The sequence below is a fragment of the Myotis yumanensis genome, unplaced genomic scaffold, assembly GCF_028538775.1.
Source record: "Myotis yumanensis isolate MYYU_CA2020_CCGP unplaced genomic scaffold, mMyoYum1.0.hap1 SCAF_9, whole genome shotgun sequence".
NCBI lineage: Eukaryota > Metazoa > Chordata > Mammalia > Chiroptera > Vespertilionidae > Myotis > Myotis yumanensis.
Genome location: NW_027223760.1, coordinates 314,162 through 332,756, shown reverse-complemented (window position 1 = coordinate 332,756; position 18,595 = coordinate 314,162). Strand labels below are relative to the sequence as shown.

The window sequence follows — 18,595 nt, the reverse complement described above, 5'->3', positions numbered from 1 at the left end:
TAAAGCACCGCTGGCCCTTGCACAGCACGGTTTGCGCTGCGCGGGCCCGCGTGGTCTCAGGTTTTCTTTCTCAGTACACAGTCGCCCCTCTGTATCCCTGGCTTCCCAGCTAGGATTCCACCAACTGATCGGAAACAGTATTTTCTTTTTATCCTCGCCCGAGGGTATTTTTTCCATTGATTTTTGGAGAGAATAGAAGGAGGGGGTAGAAGAGAGAGAAAGAAAAACATTGATGTGAGAGACACATTGACTGGGGCCAGGATCGAACCTACAACCCAGGTGTGTGCCCTTGACTAACTTCAGTACATGGGCTGGTTCTCTAACCACTAAGCAACCCGCCCGTGTGGGAAACAGTATTTCCACCTGCAGGTGGGATGCTGGGAGTCATGTTGTCCCCATTTTATAGCAGGGCCTTGAGCCTCCTGGGATTTGGGTTCCCCAGGGGCCCAGAGCCAATCCCTGCAGACACTGGACCCTACCCCACGCAACCATTTCATTTCACTTGTTGGTCTGTTGGGCTTTTAAAAACACATATGAGGTTAATAAAATTATATATTTCTATCTACATCCCAAGAAAAGAACAGAGTACAGAGAGAAAGGAACCCAGTGTCTGACCACAGAACATTCTGGACTCCAAGCCATGGCCGCCACCCCACTCTGCCTGCCCACTGGCAGGCTGCGCACGCCTTCACAGTGGCCACACGGATCCAGGCGGCACTGCTGTCCTCCCTAGTCAGCTACGCAGCCCGGCCGGCTCTGTGCAGGCTGAGAAGTCAGCTGCAAACAGCAGCGAAGAAACACCGGAAGGCCAGTGGGCTCTGCAGTCAGCCCACCGCTGTGATCGCAAGGCTCGAGGCGGTTTCCCAGCCTGATCATCTCTGCACTGTTTACCAAACTTCACCTTGGATCTGCCTGTGCGCATTGCTAAAGGGCAAATGCGTATTCACGCACGCGAATAAAAGGCGGACCAGGCCAGAAGTCAGGGAGTCTCTTCAAGAAAGAGGCTCCCCTGGCCCCCATGCCTTCTAAATTCTTATTTCTTGTCCAGCATTTTCTTTGTGTGCCGGCCCCTCCTTCAGATCCTGAACCCCGCGCGAAGGTCGCGGCATCAGGGGGCTCTGAGCACTGGCCGTACCCTGGCGCCCAGATTTGCCCGAGATCCAGGATGGAAGGAGGGGCACGAGCAAGATGCCGGCAGCGACAAGCCCACCATCCCCAGGACGCGCGCGGTAAACTAAGGTCGGAGCGAGAAGAGGATCCGCGCCGCGGGGCCTCCCAGGGCCGGGTCCCAGGGACAAACCCGTTTGACTTTAGGGAAAGCCATTTGCCTGGCCTGGGCTCCTTTGTGGGTGTCTTGGCCCCTCCCCTGAGCAGTTGAAGGGCAGCCATCAAGTTCCCTGGCTCCTATGGTCCAGGACACTCAGCTTTCCTCCTCTGAGAGGCGAGTCCTGAGCTCACCCCTGGGGCTCACAGGGCGGGAGCTGGCCGGCTGCAGGGACTCCCGCCCAGTATCCCAGGCCCCACCTTTGTGCCTCCCTGACAGCACAGAGCACCGCATTCTCTTCTCCTCCTACCAGAGGAAGTCAGTCAGGCTCCGGAGGCACCACCTATCGTCTAGAATTGCCTTAAACACTCGGACACAGACACACACGAGCACATGAGGAGCGGCTCCATTCCCACCAGCCCTCCGCTTGCTCCCTCAGCCATGTCCACAGAGGCCTCGCTCCACGGCTCTTTGGGCGTCAAGCGAAATGAACCTGCCCGGCCCTCACACCGCCGGCCCTCGGAGTGGCTGGGCTCGTAGGTGGGAAGGCCCGCCCGCCGCCCACTCACCGTGGACACAGGTCTCCCATCGTCTGCAGAGGCCGTCTTCCAGCGAGCACCCTGGAGGGACAGAAAACAGTGGGTCAGGCCTTGGAGCAGCTGTGAGCTGGCCTCCGCTCCCGGCACGCGCAGGTCATCTGGGAGCCAGAGCGCCCGGCCCCAGTGGGTGCGAGGCCCAAGCACACATCCCGTCCCTCCGGCCGTCTGCCCGGGACCTTCCAGGGGACAGCTGGGGGCGTGAGGCGCACCTTCTCCACAGACACCTTCTTGGCGGAGCCTCTGGGGCCAGGCCTGTGGGGCTCTGTGGGCACCGTCACTCACAGGCCCTCCTGTGCCACCCACCGTGTGCACGCCCCACGCAGACATGCCTGCCTTGTCCAAGCATAGAAAGAGGAGGCAGAGAGAGACACAGACAGACAGACAGACAGGTGCAGGTCCCACCAGGGACCACTATGCAGGGCCATCCGTCAGAGGAGGCGGACATCCTGTCCTGTGCTCTAGTCCAGCTGTCGCCAACCAGTGGTCCCTGAGGTCCGAAAGGCTGGCGACCGCTGCGCTAGTCCATCCTCTCCCCATCACCGTTCATCCCCCGCCTCTCGGCCTCCTCCGTCCCTCCGCCCCCCCCCCCCCCCCCCCCCCCCCCCGCTGTCTGGGTCCATGATTCTTTCTCTTCCCTTCTTTTACGTTCAACCCTCCACCCTCCCAACAGCCCCGCCAGAGCTGCCTGCCAGCTCTCTATCCATGAGTCTGTCTCTATTTTGCTTGTTAGTTCAGTTTATTCATTAGATCCCACATGTGAGTGAGATCATGTGACACTTGTCTTTCTCTGACTGGCTTATTTCACTTAGCATGATACTCTCCAGCTCCCTCCATGCTGTCTCACAGGGTAAGAGATTCTTCTTTTTACTGCTGCAGTGTTCCCTGGTGTAAATGTTCCACAGCTTTTTTATCCACTCGTCTACTGAGGGGCATGGGCTGCTTCCAGACCTTGGCTGTTGTAAATAACGCTGTGTTGAACATAGGGGTGCATAGGTTCTTTCAAATTAGTGTTTCAGGTTTCTTCGGATAAATTCCCAGAAGTGAACTGCCGGGCCATAAGGCAGTTCCACTTTTAGTCTTTTGCGGTAACGCATGCTGCTCTCCACTGGGCATCCTGAGGCAGAGAGGGGACAGCGTGCGTCCAGTGGGGGAGCCGGGCGGTGAGGCCGCAGGGCCCTGACCTGTGTTCACACCGCCCAGGAGGCCCGGAGCCACCCAAGTCCCAGCTTCCTGAAGCACTGGCGGCGGCCTGACTGCGCTCCTGCTTCTCCAGCTGACGGCGCCTCTTCATCCAGCGAGACCCTCCCCACAACTTGAAGCAAAAGCTCCATTTTCCCAAAACAATGTGATCTTGTGGAAATCGCGTTTTGGTTTTCAGTCTCCCTTCAACACATCTCACCTACGTCACCCCTGCACCTACCAGGCCCTCAGCTCCACCCGTCCTCCCGCCACCTTCTCAGTGGTGACCACGGCCCTCCAGAGGGTGACGAAGAAAGGCAAGCTGCACGGTGGACAGTGGGGGAGACTAGCTCCCCTCTGCTCCCCAAACGCAGTGACCGTGAGAAAGTTACTCGCCCCGCCCGCCCGGCCTCGACATCAGGGCAGGAGAGGCAGGACCAGATTGTCACCTCGGAGACTGCTGGGCCCAGATAACCCAGGACGCCCTCCAGGAGCCAGCCGCACCCCAGGCCCCTCTCTGGCCTGGAGCAGCCCGGAGCCCTGCGAGGGCCGGAGAGCCGGAGGAGGCAGCGAGCCGGCCGCAGACCCGCGGGCACAGTCAGGTTCTGTGCCTGTCAATGGGATGGAACGAGGCCCTCAACACAATGAGCTCCCCAAGCCCTGCAGCCCCCCAAGTGCACACAGCACTAGTACCTCCCCAGGAGCCAGAAGCCTCCAAGCACACTATTGTTTAACCAGAGGGCAGGCCCTGACACCTCCCAGCCAGGCTGAGCTCCCTCCTCCTCCTCCTGAGAGCTCCCTCCTCCTCCTCCTGAGAGCTCCCTCCTCCTCCTCCTGAGACCTCCCTCCTCCTCCTGAGACCTCCCTCCCTCCCTCCTCCTCCTCCTGAGAGCTCCCTCCTCCTCCTCCTGAGAGCTCCCTCCTCCTCCTCCTGAGACCTCCCTCCTCCTCCTGAGACCTCCCTCCCTCCCTCCTCCTCCTCCTGAGAGCTCCCTCCTCCTCCTCCTCCTCCTCCTCCTCCTCCTCCTCCTGGGAGCTCCCTCCTCCTCCTCCTGAGACCTCCCTCCTCCTCCTGAGAGCTCCCTCCTCCTCCTCCTCCTCCTCCTCCTCCTGAGAGCTCCCTCCTCCTCCTCCTGAGACCTCCCTCCTCCTCCTGAGACCTCCCTCCCTCCCTCCTCCTCCTCCTGAGAGCTCCCTCCTCCTCCTCCTCCTCCTCCTCCTCCTCCTCCTGAGACCTCCCTCCTCCTCCTGAGAGCTCCCTCCTCCTCCTCCTCCTGAGAGCTCCCTCCTCCTCCTCCTGAGACCTCCCTCCTCCTCCTGAGACCTCCCTCCCTCCCTCCTCCTCCTCCTGAGAGCTCCCTCCTCCTCCTCCTCCTCCTCCTCCTCCTGAGACCTCCCTCCTCCTCCTGAGAGCTCCCTCCTCCTCCTCCTCCTCCTCCTCCTCCTGGGAGCTCCCTCCTCCTCCTCCTGAGACCTCCCTCCTCCTCCTGAGACCTCCCTCCCTTCCTCCTCCTCCTCCTGAGAGCTCCCTCCTCCTCCTCCTGAGAGTTCCCTCCTCCTCCTCCTCCTCCTCCTGAGAGCTCCCTCCTCCTCCTCCTGAGGGCTTGCTTGGTCTCCCTCCACCACTTGGGACAGGGTCAGCGAGTGGGCAGCTGTGTGCAGCCAGGAAGTGGGACAGACAGGAAGTGTTGAGGGTGTGAGGAACCTGGGTCTGTGAGGAGCTAGCAGCCAAGGCCCATAGTCTTAAGGTGAGGCCCAGGGACAAGGACAGAGCCAGCTGGAGACATCACCGCAGGAGGGAGCCCAGGAAGGAACCTGGTTTTCCCTCCTCCCCGATCCTCCCTCCTCCCCAACGCCCTGGTGACCTCATCGCCAGCAGACAGCGGCCAGACCACAGGATGCAGGGACCAGCCTCAGCCTGAGCCAGTGGAGGAGGACAGTGAGCCAGGCCACGTCCCAGCAAAGCCACCTGCTGCTCCGGCTCCTCCCCAGCTCCACTTCCTGTGCAGACACCTGACAGGAGCCGGCCTCACCCTGCTCTGCCTCGACCATCAGCGCGCCCAGCATGGCTCCCATTGAGCTCCCTGATAAAGAGAGTTCTTTCCTGTAATATTTGCTAGTTCCACCTTGAGCTCATAAATTTAATTAGTTTCTTCAAATTCTAGTAGAACAGCTTTTGAAACTGCAGAAAAGCCATCATTTTAGAGCTGGTGAGAGAAAATATTTATTTATTCCAGCTTTGGAAACACTCAGCTTCCCAGGCACCGCACAGAGGAGGCACCCTGGACACACTCCCGGGGGGGGGGGGAGGGGGGGGGAGGCTCCCTGGACACACTCCCGGCAGGGGGGGGGGGGGGAGGCTCCCTGGGCACAGTCCCGGGGGGGGGGGGGGAGGCTCCCTGGGCACAGTCCCGGGGGGGGGGGAGGCTCCCTGGGCACAGTCCCGGGGGGGGGGGGGGAGGCTCCCTGGGCACAGTCCCTGGGGGGGGGAGGCTCCCTGGGCACAGTCCCGGGGGGGGGGAGGCTTCCTGGGCACAGTCCCGGGGTGGGGGGGGGAGGCTCCCTGGGCACAGTCCCGGGGTGCGGGGGGAGGCTCCCTGGACACACTCCCGGGGGGGGGGGAGGCTCCCTGGACACACTCCCGGCGGGGGGGGGTGGGGGGCTCCCTGGACACACTCCTGGCGGTGGGCGGGGGGACAAGGCGTTGTCCGACTCGGCGCAGGCAGTTCGGGTCTCCCCGCAGGCTTTCCCACAGAGCATGCAGCCAGGTCTGGGAACTGCACCTCATTTTGAAAGTTTCTAGACTCTTCTTTGGTTTATCAAATAAATGAGAGCAAAAGTATAAACATTGATTTTCCGTGGTTTCTCTCCCAGCGCCTGCCTCCTTGCTGGGCTGTCAGTCCGTGGAAATCCGTTCACCGCAGCCTCCAGCGGCCTCATGGTTCCGTTGTCTGTTCCCGATCAGGGTCCGTTGCAAGCTTCCCGAGAGCCGGCAGGGTGGCCTTGCTCTATGGCTCCAGTGTGGCAGGTGGGAGCACATTCACACCTACGCCTCCACGAACAGAGGGATGGCTTTATGGCGGCCTCTGTCACGCGTGGCAGGTCCTAGAGTTCCTCCGAGACGAATCTCGCCACCCCCCACGCTGCGAGGCCACGGGCTGCGCCCTCTGCTGTCGAAGCCTCTTTCCACAGGGCCGGTCCCCCCGGAGGACACGGGCAGACATCCCGACACCAGCGCGGCGCTCGCCCGGAGTGCAGTGCTTCACATCACCCCGTAATTCAATTAGTGAACTCGGCATTTTATTGCCATTTCACAGATGAGCAACTCCCCTCCTCCTAACCCCACTTCCTCCCTCCCCCAACTTGCAGGGCTGGTGGGGAGGCCAGGGCAGGACCCACAGGGCTCACTCCCAAACCTGAGCTGGGGGCCGAGGGCGGTCCTTGCGACGCAGCTGGGGAGCCCCTGCCTCCCGCGGGAGGTCCAGCTCCGAGGGAGTAACTGCAGGGTCAGAAGGTTCACAGGAGAGCGATGCTCCGTGTGGGTCTCTCCCACGGCCAGACACTGCGGAGAAGCAGACGAGTGACGAGCCAGGGAACTGTTTCTCCAAATTCCTCTAAAAATAGGACCATGAATTCAAAGGAGCCTGAGAATCTTATGAAATTTACACTAAAATGCGCTAAGGTGTGGATTCACTATCTTACTCACATCGAAGATACTCAACAAGTCACAGTAATGCTGGTTGTGCACGTCTCATTAACACGGGTTTACCCCCAACGGGCGCGGCTGCTCCCGTGAGAGCGGGCTGGACCTGCCAGGCCCCAGCCCGGCCCCCAGGGTCTCGATGGCAGGCCCCAGCGTGTGTCCTGGAGAGCTCGTCCCCTCCGCTCCAGCCTCTGGGAGGGAGAGAAGGCACAGTCGCGGGCGGGCCTTCTGGAGGAAGAGGGTGAGCTCACTGGATGAGACACCGCAGCTCCGGCTCCGGGTAAGCCATGGCGTCTGTCTGTCCCCGCAGAGCTCACTTGTTTGTCCGTCCGGGCTGAGCCCATCGCTGTCGCTGTCTGTCTGTATCAGGGCCCCAGGCCCCTGGGGAAGCTCCCTGCTGAGCCACCCGCTGGGGAGGGTCCAGGCTGGATTGGTCTGGGAATCCTCACAGCCAGGCCTTGGCGTCCCCTGCCCACTGGCCTGGCGCTGCCTGATGGCCTCCTTGCCGCCTCAGGAGGCTCCTTGGTGAGGGGGTGGGGGGGCCTGCGCCTGGGACGGCAGCCTGGGCGGGGCCTGGGCTGCTGACGGGCCCTGCTCAGTGCTGCTGGCAAAGGGGCCTTGGAGGTGGCGGGCGTCCTCCTTCATTCTGGTGCCTCGAGAAGGTAGGGTTTCCCAGTAGGGTCCCCCTTCCCCACCCGCCTCTCCCTCCCCTCAGGGGCTGGCTCCCTTTCGCCGGGGGGTGGCGGGGGTGGGGTGTGACCATGAGCCCTGGGACCTGGGACCTGGGGCAGTGACATCTCCCGGGCCCCTCCCAGCAGAGGGGACACACCCGCTGCCACTGACGCCTCATCCACCCTTAAATCCTCGCGGTGTTCCTTTCCCTGGGAAACCAGTGAGTGTCCTGGGCCCCCACCTCCCGGGGCCCCTTCAGTGTTGGTCACTGACATCCAGCGACAACATGTCCCATGACCAGCACTGGCTGGTTCCGACCACGAAGGGGCTTTCTATAAATGACCTTATTTCATCCTCACAACAGCCTACGGGACAGAGACCCCCATCTTACAGATGAGGACGCAGAGGCTGAGAGGTTAAGTGGTCTGCCTGAGGCTGCACAGCCGGTCACAGGGTGGGATTCGAATCCAGGTCTGATCCTGACCCCGTGGCCACGCAAGACCAGGAGAGGCTGTGGAGCCTGCGCTCCGGCTTCCGTGTGAGTCAGTCCCTCGGCCCCTGCTGGGGAACGCAGCACGCATGTGAGCAGGAGTGTCGGGGCGCCCCTGGCCTCCGGGCTCTCTGCACCCCTGTTATCGGGAGTCCTCGCTCGGAGGGAGCAGCGGCTGGTGTTGTCTGGTGTTGTTGCTGCTCTGAGAACTCCGCTGCCACAGCAGGTGGCCCCTGGGTCTGGCCTGCCGGCAGCAGGTAGCGTTTCCTGAAAGTCCGAATGCCGCGCGGCAACAGTGACTCCGTGGACACCTGCCCGTCCCGGCCCAGGCCCTGCCACCCAAGCTCGGGTACCCTCCTCTCGGCGCTTTCTGTCCTGGGCATGAGCGGCACTTCCACAGACGGGGCACGGGGCCCCCGCGAGGTGGGCACGCACAGGGAACAGCGTCGGGACCGAAAACCTGCCTCGATTCCCAGGAGGAAACGCTCGGTCCACGTCTGGCTGCCAGTTCACGAGCTCTGTGCAGTCTGGCTACCAAGTCGTGAGCTTCAGTGAATTCTCCTAAGGGCCAGCCAGGTGGACGCGAGAAAATCAAAATACTCGCTCAGGGTTCCAGGGGTGAGAACCAGAAAGGAATGCAGGGCACAGGAGAGGGTGTGCAGGGCCCGGAGCAGAGCGACAGCGGAGCCCAGCATGAGCAGGGCGTCGCACACAACCGCCGGCGCAAACCTGGCTGATGCCCGAGACCAGCTGCACTTTATCACAGCCTCCCTCACAACCGCCGGCTCAGATCTAATCACTCACAGGCACAGATTCCTGAGGAAGAACAGGGGACAGAGTGTGTCTCTGTAGCTGCAGTCACATTCTTTAAAAAATAAAACTGGGTCTGTTTTCTAGATTTTTCATTCGTTCCAAGAAACCAGCGCCCTTATTTTCATATTCAGTACTGATTTCTCACTCTTCTCTGGGACATCAGAGAGCAGTGCACACACAGGGGGCGGGCGACTCCAGGCTCTGCAGGGCTGCTGGGGGGGTGGGGGGGGGCGAACCCACCGGCAAAGGCAGGGTCTGCCCACGGCACCCTCCAGCTGACGGTGGAGCAGCCCTCAGCCCTCCGGCCTTCCCAGCTGATGCTCAGCCCAATGATCACAATCTGTCTGAATCCTGCAAAATCTTTCTTTCTTCTTCTAATATTCATTTACCCTCCGTGTGTCAAGTATCTATAATAATAAAAGGGTAATATGCCAATTAGACACAACGACCTTCTGGACGAAGCGGGGGCTGCAAGGGAAGCCCGGGGCCGGTGCCAGAGGGAAGCCGGTGCCGGCAGTCGGGAGAAGGAAGGCCTGCTCTTGCATGGATTTCGTGCATCGGGCCTCTGGTTAAGCACTGCTGGATGCAGTGCTGCTACGTGTTGCTAACCACTCTGTTGGTTGCCAGCCAGCAGCTAACAGCCCAGCAGGGAAGGCCAGGCCTCCAGCGCCCTCACGCCGGAGGCCACAGGGCAGGGATGGAGACACAGGCCGGGCTCCCACGGCTGGTTTGGTCTCACAAAGCCCTCAACAGGCCTGCGTCCGCACGGCGCTCGGGCTCGGGGCTGTGTGTTCCTTCTACGGAAACTAAGACGCCCGGCACATGACAAAAAAAACGGGGTGGGTGACTGCATTATCTAAAAATAAAAATGAAGGCATTTTTAACTCCTGCCAAGACGGCAGAACGTTTGGAATCACCGTCTCTGCCTTGGGGACAGGCAGGCGTGTGTGAGCCCCGGTGTCTACCAGCCGCGCAGGGCAGGGCCGCAAGGAGGAAGCGACTGGCACTCGGTGTCCTTCACCGGATCCTCAGCCTGAACACCAGTCTCCCCTCCTCCTGAGCCGCCCAGGCCTTTGCCAAAGGCAGTCAGGTGGGGACGTCCGGCTGGGGGTCTCTGTCAGGCGCACAGCCTTACCCCATGCGCACTGTCCCTCACTGCACTGTCCCCCAGGGGCACTGTCCCCCAGGGGCACTGTCCCCCACGGGCACTGTCCCCCACGGGCACTGTCCCTCACTGCACTGTCCCCCTCGGGCACTGTCCCTCATGGGCACTGTCCCTCACGGGCACTGTCCCCCATGGGCACTGTCCCTCACGGGCACTGTCCCTCACTGCACTGTCCCCCTCGGGCACTGTCCCTCATGGGCACTGTCCCTCAGGGCACTGTCCCTCACTGCACTGTCCCCCACGAGCACTGTCCCCCACGGGCACTGTCCCTCACTGCACTGTCCCCCTCGGGCACTGTCCCTCATGGGCACTGTCCCTCACGGGCACTGTCCCCCACGGGCACTGTCCCTCATGGGCACTGTCCCTCACGGGCACTGTCCCCCACGGGCACTGTCCTCCATGGGCACTGTCCCCCACGGGCACTGTCCCCCATGGGCACTGTCCCTCACTGCACTGTCCCCCACGGGCACTGTCCCTCACGGGCACTGTCCCCCACGGGCACTGTCCCCCACGGGCACTGTCCCCCATGGGCACTGTCCCCCACGGGCACTGTCCCTCACGGGCACTGTCCCCCACGGGCACTGTCCCTCACGGGCACTGTCCCTCACTGCACTGTCCCCCACGGGCACTGTCCCTCACGGGCACTGTCCCTCACTGCACTGTCCCCCACGGGCACTGTCCCTCACTGCACTGTCCCCCACGGGCACTGTCCCCCACGGGCACTGTCCCTCACGGGCACTGTCCCTCACTGCACTGTCCTTCACGGGCACTGTCCCCCACGGGCACTGTCCCCCACGGGCACTGTCCCCCACGGGCACTGTCCCTCACTGCACTGTCCCCCACGGGCACTGTCCCTCACGGGCACGGTCCCCCACGGGCACTGTCCCTCACTGCACTGTCCCCCACGGGCACTGTCCCCCACGGGCACTGTCCCTCACTGCACTGTCCCTCACTGCACTGTCCCCCACGGGCACTGTCCCCCACGGGCACTGTCCCCCACGGGCACTGTCCCCCACGGGCACTGTCCCTCACTGCACTGTCCCCCACGGGCACTGTCCCCCACGGGCACTGTCCCTCACTGCACTGTCCCCCACGGGCACTGTCCCCCACGGGCACTGTCCCTCACTGCACTGTCCCCCACAGGCACTGTCCCTCATGGGCACTGTCCCCCACGGGCACTGTCCCCCATGGGCACTGTCCCCCACGGGCACTGTCCCCCACGGGCACTGTCCCTCACTGCACTGTCCCTCACTGCACTGTCCCCCATGGGCACTGTTCCTCACTGCACTGTCCCTCACTGCACTGTCCCTCACTGCACTGTCCCCCACGGGCACTGTCCCTCACGGGCACTGTCCCCCACGGGCACTGTCCCCCACGGGCACTGTCCCTCACGGGCACTGTCCCCCATGGGCACTGCCCCCCACGGGCACTGTCCCCCACGGGCACTGTCCCTCACTGCACTGTCCCTCACTGCACTGTCCCCCACGGGCACTGTCCCCCACGGGCACTGTCCTTCACGGGCACTGTCCCCCACGGGCACTGTCCCCCATGGGCACTGTCCCCCACGGGCACTGTCCCTCACTGCACTGTCCCCCACGGGCACTGTCCCTCACTGCACTGTCCCCCACGGGCACTGTCCCTCACTGCACTGTCCCCCACGGGCACTGTCCCCCACGGGCACTGTCCTTCACGGGCACTGTCCCCCACGGGCACTGTCCCCCACGGGCACTGTCCCCCACGGGCACTGTCCCTCACTGCACTGTCCCCCACGGGCACTGTCCCCCACGGGCACTGTCCCTCACGGGCACTGTCCCTCACTGCACTGTCCCTCACGGGCACTGTCCCTCACGGGCACTGTCCCTCACTGCACTGTCTCCCATGGGCACTGTCCCCCACGGGCACTGTCCCTCACGGGCACTGTCCCTCACTGCACTGTCCCCCACGGGCACTGTCCCCCACGGGCACTGTCCCCCACGGGCACTGTCCCCCACGGGCACTGTCCCCCACGGGCACTGTCCCTCACTGCACTGTCTCCCATGGGCACTGTCCCCCACGGGCACTGTCCCCCACGGGCACTGTCCCTCACTGCACTGTCCCCCACGGGCACTGTCCCTCACTGCACTGTCCCCCATGGGCACTGTCCCCCACGGGCACTGTCCCCCACGGGCACTGTCCCCCATGGGCACTGTCCCCCACGGGCACTGTCCCTCACTGCACTGTCCCCCATGGGCACTGTCCCCCACGGGCACTGTCCCCCATGGGCACTGTCCCCCAAGGGCACTGTCCCTCACTGCACTGTCCCCCATGGGCACTGTCCCTCACGGGCACTGTCCCCCACCGGCACTGTGCTGGTCTCGGGTGGGGGACACTGTCCCTCACACCACAGCCCCGCTCACCAGACTCCATGCTCCTTCCCCCACGGCTCTGCCCACCTCCGCCTGAGGCCTGGGAGCAGGGAGCCCAGCAGGAGTGTCTGGGCTGGGAGCAAGGCAAGAGCAGGGCTGAGAGGCTGGCACTGCAGGTGGGCTGTGCGGAGGCGGCCCTCAGCTCCCTTCCCCCACAGACCTGCCCAGGAGCACACACCCCGCTGGCACAACCACGGCCCGAAGCTGCAGGCGCCCAAGGCCCCGTGAAGCCGTTTCCCGACTCACCCCGCTGGCACAACCACGGCCCGAAGCTGCAGGCGCCCAAGGCCCCGTGAAGCCGTTTCCCGACTCCGACCTCCTCCATCGCGGGAGCCAGGAGCCCTTCTCATTGTCCACTCGGCTTTGTTTGGGGGAACCACCCCCTTTGTAAGTTTATACTTAAATGTTTGATTTATCACACACACACACCCTCCCCCGTTAAACATAGGAATAGCCAATTAAAAATAATTTCAGACCCTGGCTGGGTAGCTCCGTTGGTTAGAGCATCATCCCTATACACCAAGGTTGTGGGTTCAATCCCGGTCAGGGCACATGTAAGAATCGACCAATGAAGGCATCAATGAGTGGAACAAATCAATGTTTCTCCCCCCGCCCTTCCTCTCAAATCAATAAAAAACATTTTTTACAGCTGGAATAGCTGAGCTCCCCACGTGTGTGTACTTAACCTCACCCAGCGGAGGGACACGGAGGGACACGGAGGGTCACGGAGGGTCAGGGAGCCAGACAGCGAGTGTGAGTGAGAGCCGGGGCCTGGGGGAGGGAGCCTCCTGCTTCCCGGGAGGCTGGGTCACATCACCGGGTCTGGCCGAGAGGATCCTCCCAGAAGGTGGGAGAGGCCGGGCGGATTCCAGCTCAGGACACACGCAGCGCCCAGTGTGCGACATGATCGAGCACGCACTGTGCTCACTCTCCCGCCCGTGGGAGGCTCTGCGTTCCCCATTTTAAATCTGAGGAAACTTGGACTCAGCAGCTAGACTGAGAAGGGGGCATGTCGGCCACTCACTCCTAGGAGGCCCGGTCCTCCCCCCTGCCCGGGAGCCCCTCGCCACCGGCCACCGCCCGCGGCCTCCACGGACGGACAGCGGTGCCCGCGGCCTCCACGGACGGACAGCGGTGCCCACGGCCTCCACAGGAAGACAGTGCGCTGGAGACGCACGACACGCTCGCCTCACATGGTTTGTGTGTTTTCCTGCCTCAGGTTTCAAAGGGACTTTCAGACGTCAAAGGAGCAGTAACCAGAAGTGAAGGGTCTGGGAAGCGGCCACGTCCTCCGGGGAGAGAAAGCAGCAGGCAGCGTGTCATGTCACCCCTCCTCGGCGAAAGGGACAGGAGCGTCAGCTTCAATGCAGCAGAGAGAGAATTTTCCAGCACCTGGCGGTTCCCACCGGCCCCAGGGAGGGGAGGCCCCACAGCACGCGCTCTGACCTTTTAACAAGTCGCCGCCAGCAGCAGGTAAATGCCCGTGGAGGGCGTCTAGCCCAGCTGCCCTTCAGGCATTGCTGTCTGAGACCAGGTGGCAGCCTCCGTCCCCTGAGCAAAGGGCCATCCAGAGGGGGAGACTGGCCAGGGTGACCCGACAGCAGCCCAGCCGTGACCCCACCCGAGGCCAGCACAGTGCCCAGCGCAGCAGCCAGGGGGCAAGGCTTGCGAAGGGCTTGAAGGCTCGGCTCGTAGGTATCTGCTCCAGCCGGCTGGACGCGGGGTGGCCCCGGGGGGTGTGGCTCGGGGAGGGGGTGTGACTGGCTGGGCAGGAGGCAGGCAGTCCTTAGAGGAGGCCACGGGGAATCGAGTGAGAGTGGCGGCACGTGCTGGGCAGCCCAGGAGGCTGTGTCGCTGTGTGCTGCCTGCTGCCCCCGGGGCCGCCTCACCCCTCACCCAGGGTCTGCCCCATGGCACTCAGTTCTGTGCAGGGAATTCACCTCTTCTCGCTATTGACTTCGCTTCACTTACTCCGCAAGGAGACCCCGGGCACCTCCACAGTCGCTGAGTGGGTCCCTGACATGGCCAGGGCTCCGTCCGGGGAAGCCAGGCACGTGTCAGCCAACCCCGTGCCCAGCGAGGGGGGCACTGTGCCAGCCCTTGGCTACGTGAGTGGAACCTGTGCCTGAGCCACCCGGACACCCTGGCCCCGTGAGAGCCGCTGCAGAGCCGCGCGTGCACTTGGAGGCAGACACGCCACACGGACCACCTGTGCCTCGTCCCCCAGAGGTTTCTCTGCGGATCCAATTCCTCCGTAAATAACGCAAGGGCGGCAGGGCCCAGGCCGCCAGGCCTGCAGGCTCAGGAGAAGGGACCAGAGGCACAAAGCAGAGCCCGTGTCAGTTACCCGACAGCATCGAGGCCACGCACAGACACCAGCAGACGACCCCCCAGTGCTGCCAGGTGCCAGGAGGACGGCCGCTGCCGGTCGGCCAAACCCACGTGGAGCCCACAGGGGTCCAAGGCCAGCACAGCCACAGCGGGGGTTAAAAGTTGGCAAACTGAGCGCCGGCCCACAGTCCCTGGGCCCCCCGGGAGGCTGTCGTCAGTGCACCCTAGACATGGCCGCTCCCCACTCCGGCCCCTGTGGACCCCGGGGCCCCATAAGGCCCCTCTGGCACCAGGTGACCCAGACACCAAACCCCACCCCAACCCACTTGGCACTGAGGCTCCAATGTCATCCTGACAGAGCCGCCGCCAACCACACGTGGAGGTGTCGCCCCTGGAAATGCCCCCTGGGACCCCACAGCCCCATGGGAACTCCTGGAGAGGCAGCAGGTGGGCAAAAGCTGTGTGGTCTCCATGGCAACTCAGAAAGACCCTCCTGTCTCTATACACAGACCCAACTCCATCTGCTGCTTCACTCACGGGGGGCAGGGGAGGACACAGCACCCCCAATATTGGCTGCTTCTGAGCCGAAGTGGAGCACACCCCTTAACTAAACAAGGGAAATACAGTCCCAGGGGACCCAGACCTGTGCTGGGGAAGAGCAGAGTCCGATCAGCAGGGACCCCAGCCTCCCTCACACTGAGTGGGACACGAGTCTCCCTCGGGGAGTCGGAGAGTCGTCAAGAGCCGTTGCCGTGGCCTCTGCATCCGAAGCCACTGGCCGGGGGGAAGGGTGGCGTCTGCGCACAAATCGTGTGAAATTAAGGCGCCTGGTGCCCTGAGCCCACCTTGCTCCGCTGGGGACAGACAAGATGCAGGAGCGTGAGCCCCGCAGGCCAGGGCAGGTGCCAGGTGCGCTCCGAATGCAGGGGCTCCTTCCGTGGGGCTCAGCGATGGCTCCCTTTCCAAACACCTGCGAGGGGATGCAGCTGTGATCTGGCCCAAGCTCTCGGCCACCCCTCCTGCCCCAGGCTCTGCTCCAGCCCCGGCCACAGCCGGAGCGAGGCCCCACTTGGCAGGCGGCCTCTGAACGGAGGCCAGGCCTGTGCACACACCAGAGCTCCTGGGAGTTGTCCAGCTCTGGGACGGACACAGCGTCCCCATAAGAACTGCCAGGGAGGCTGAGGAGGTGGCCAGCTCGCCCGGGGGGACACGGAACCCCAGGCGTATGGTGTGTGCCCGGCCCTGGGTGGCTTCCGGCAGGTGCCCGTCTTCTGGGCTTTGTTCCTGGGAGGCTGTCCTCCTGGTCAGGAAAACGCTCACTCTGCACCAGCTGTGGCCTCAGAGCAAAGTAAACAAACCACAGGAGCGGAGCGGCCCTGAAAGGCGGGGGTGGCCCCTCACCTGCTGGCAGGCGCACTGCTCCTCCCAGCTTCACCGCTTTACCTCGCCGTCCCTGTGGCTGCCACGGGGCTCCGTGGCTGAGGGAGCGCCCTCCTTCCCAAGGGCGGCTCCCACCGACCTGTGTGGCAAGGAGCGGGCCCCGGGGCACTGCACCCTCCCAGGGACGGGTCTGACCTCAGGCCTGACCTCTTTTGCTCCCAGAAGCATCCAGAGTAGGAAGACAAATCTCATGGCAACCCCACCTGCCAGGCGTCGGCTTCGGGACCTGCCACTTGCACGGAGCCCCAGGCCCCTGTGTGCTCCTCCAGAATGAAGGCATCTCAGGGATGATGCTCAGGGCACTGAGACATCTAACAGGTAGAAACAGCTGCTTCTGAGGACGTGCTCGCAGCTCCCAGCGGTCTTGGCACCGCTCCCCACTGTCGGTATCAGAGGCTGTGCCCACCAACGGGCTCGGTGGTAAGTGCCAACCTATGAGCCAGGTTCGATTCTGGTCAGGGCACATGCCCAGGTTGCAGGCTCGATCCCCAGGAGGGGGCGTGCAGGAGGCAGCCGATCAGTGATTCTCTCATCATTGGTGTTCCTCTCTCTCTCCCTCTCCCTTCCTCTCTGAGATCACAAGAAGAAGCCTGAAACGTCGCCACCTTGGAAGCTCGGAGGGCCAGTGGGTGCGGGTGGCACCTGCTGTGGGCGAGGGTTTGCCTCCCAGGGCCTCTCTGCACTGTGCCCAGCTACTATTCAGTGGTGGGCAGACAGGAGGAGCCTCCAGGTGCAGGACACAAATCGTGTGAAATTAAGGTGCCTGGTGCCCTGAGCCCACCTGCTCCCCTCACCGACCTGCACAGCCTCTGAGTGTATCTGCTCACCACGGTGACCACGGACCCCGATGCAGCCTGGGGTGGCCTCGTCTAACTCTGACTGACTCTCGGACACAGGGACGCCCACTCACCTCACTTTCGATGAGGAGCCCTACCAGGTGCTGAGAGAGAAAACACAGCTCTGAGAACAGAAACTGACAGGCACACACTGTTCAGTTAGAGCCGAAAATAACCCGACTCGCCAAGAAAGGACTAGCAAGCTCCACTTGAATGTCTTTAAGAGAAGTCAGCTGCCTCCCTTCCTTCCGCCTCCCGGGGCCAGAGCTCCGCACAGTTGGGAGTCTGCGCATGGAGACCTGCCCGAGCTGCACTCGCTCTGTCCGTGGTCCCTCCACAGCAGGAGGCTGGTCTGCCCGCTCTGCCCGCTCTGTCCGCGGTCCCTCCACAGCAGGAGGCTGGTCTGCCCGCTCTGCCCGCTCTGTCCGCAGTCCCTCCACAGCAGGAGGCTGGTCTGCCCGCTCTGTCCGCGGTCCCTCCAGGGCAGGAGGCTGGTCTGCCCGCTCTGTCCGCGGTCCCTCCAGGGCAGGAGGCTGGTCTGCCCGCTCTGTCCGCTCTGTCCGCGGTCCCTCCACAGCAGGAGGCTGGTCTGCCCGCTCTGTCCGCGGTCCCTCCAGGGCAGGAGGCTGGTCTGCCCGCTCTGTCCGCTCTGTCCGCGGTCCCTCCACAGCAGGAGGCTGGTCTGCCCGCTCTGTCCGCGGTCCCTCCACGGCAGGAGGCTGGTCTGCCCGCTCTGTCCACGGTCCCTCCAGAGCAGGAGGCTGGTCTGCCCGCTCTGTCCGCGGTCCCTCCACGGCAGGAGGCTGGTCTGCCCGCTCTGTCCACGGTCCCTCCAGAGCAGGAGGCTGGTCTGCCCGCTCTGTCCGCGGTCCCTCCAGGGCAGGAGGCTGGTCTGCCCAGCGGTGAGTCCTGCGCCCGCGAGCAGCACTCTGAACGGCAGCACTGCAGGGCCCGGTCCTCGTTTTGCTAACGTCCCCCCTCGCAAACCTGACACGTAAATAAATCTCAGACATCAGCAGTCACGTGGCTTGGGCATTTGTCCCTCAGTTCCTGGAAGCCAGAACTTCCCAAAGGTTCCAGAAGTAACAACCCAACAATTCTGATGAACATTGAGGACACTTTCCTAAATCCCCGCTTCGCAGCACCTGCTGCGGCAGAAAAGCCCAGTCAGCCCTGGGGCAGGGCCCAGCACAGCCCTCCCCGTGCGACGTGGACACGACATGGACACTGGCCACAGCAGCCACCAATCTACATTTTCTTTGGGTACAGGAGACGTTGTGAAAAGACTGAATAGTCTTTTACGTGCACTGAAAGGCTGTGACTCAAGCCGACACTTCTCCCTGATGCCCAACCACAGGAGGCTGATCGCTTAGACCCTCCACCTCACGCCGATTCAGTGTGGCCCCAGAAATGCAGAACGGAGGGTTGGAACCTGACCCTGAAACTGCATTTTAACTCACACCCGACCCCACCCAGTCACGCCCTGATGTGAGAATCGTGTGTCAGACAAGGATGCCCTCTGGGCAGAGATGCCTGGGCCAAGGCCACACCGCCTCCCGGGAGGCAAGTCCCTCTAGAGCAGCGGTTCTCAACCTGTGGGTCGCGACCCCTTTGGGGGTCGACCAACCCTTTCACAGGGGTCGCCTAAGACCATCGAAAACACATATATAATTACATATTGTTTTTGTGATTAATCAC

General features: G+C 63.0%; 1 protein-coding gene across 2 annotated transcripts in view; it reads right to left on the bottom strand.

Annotated features, from left to right (window-relative positions):
* Positions 1-18,595, bottom strand: part of PTPRN2 (protein tyrosine phosphatase receptor type N2) — a 479,830-nt gene that overhangs the window by 444,624 nt on the left and 16,611 nt on the right. For both annotated transcript variants that reach the window (XM_070423558.1, XM_070423559.1), the window contains exon 2: positions 1,834-1,884. In XM_070423558.1, the coding sequence (XP_070279659.1) occupies positions 1,834-1,884 (51 nt within the window). The remainder of the gene's footprint in view (positions 1-1,833; positions 1,885-18,595) is intronic.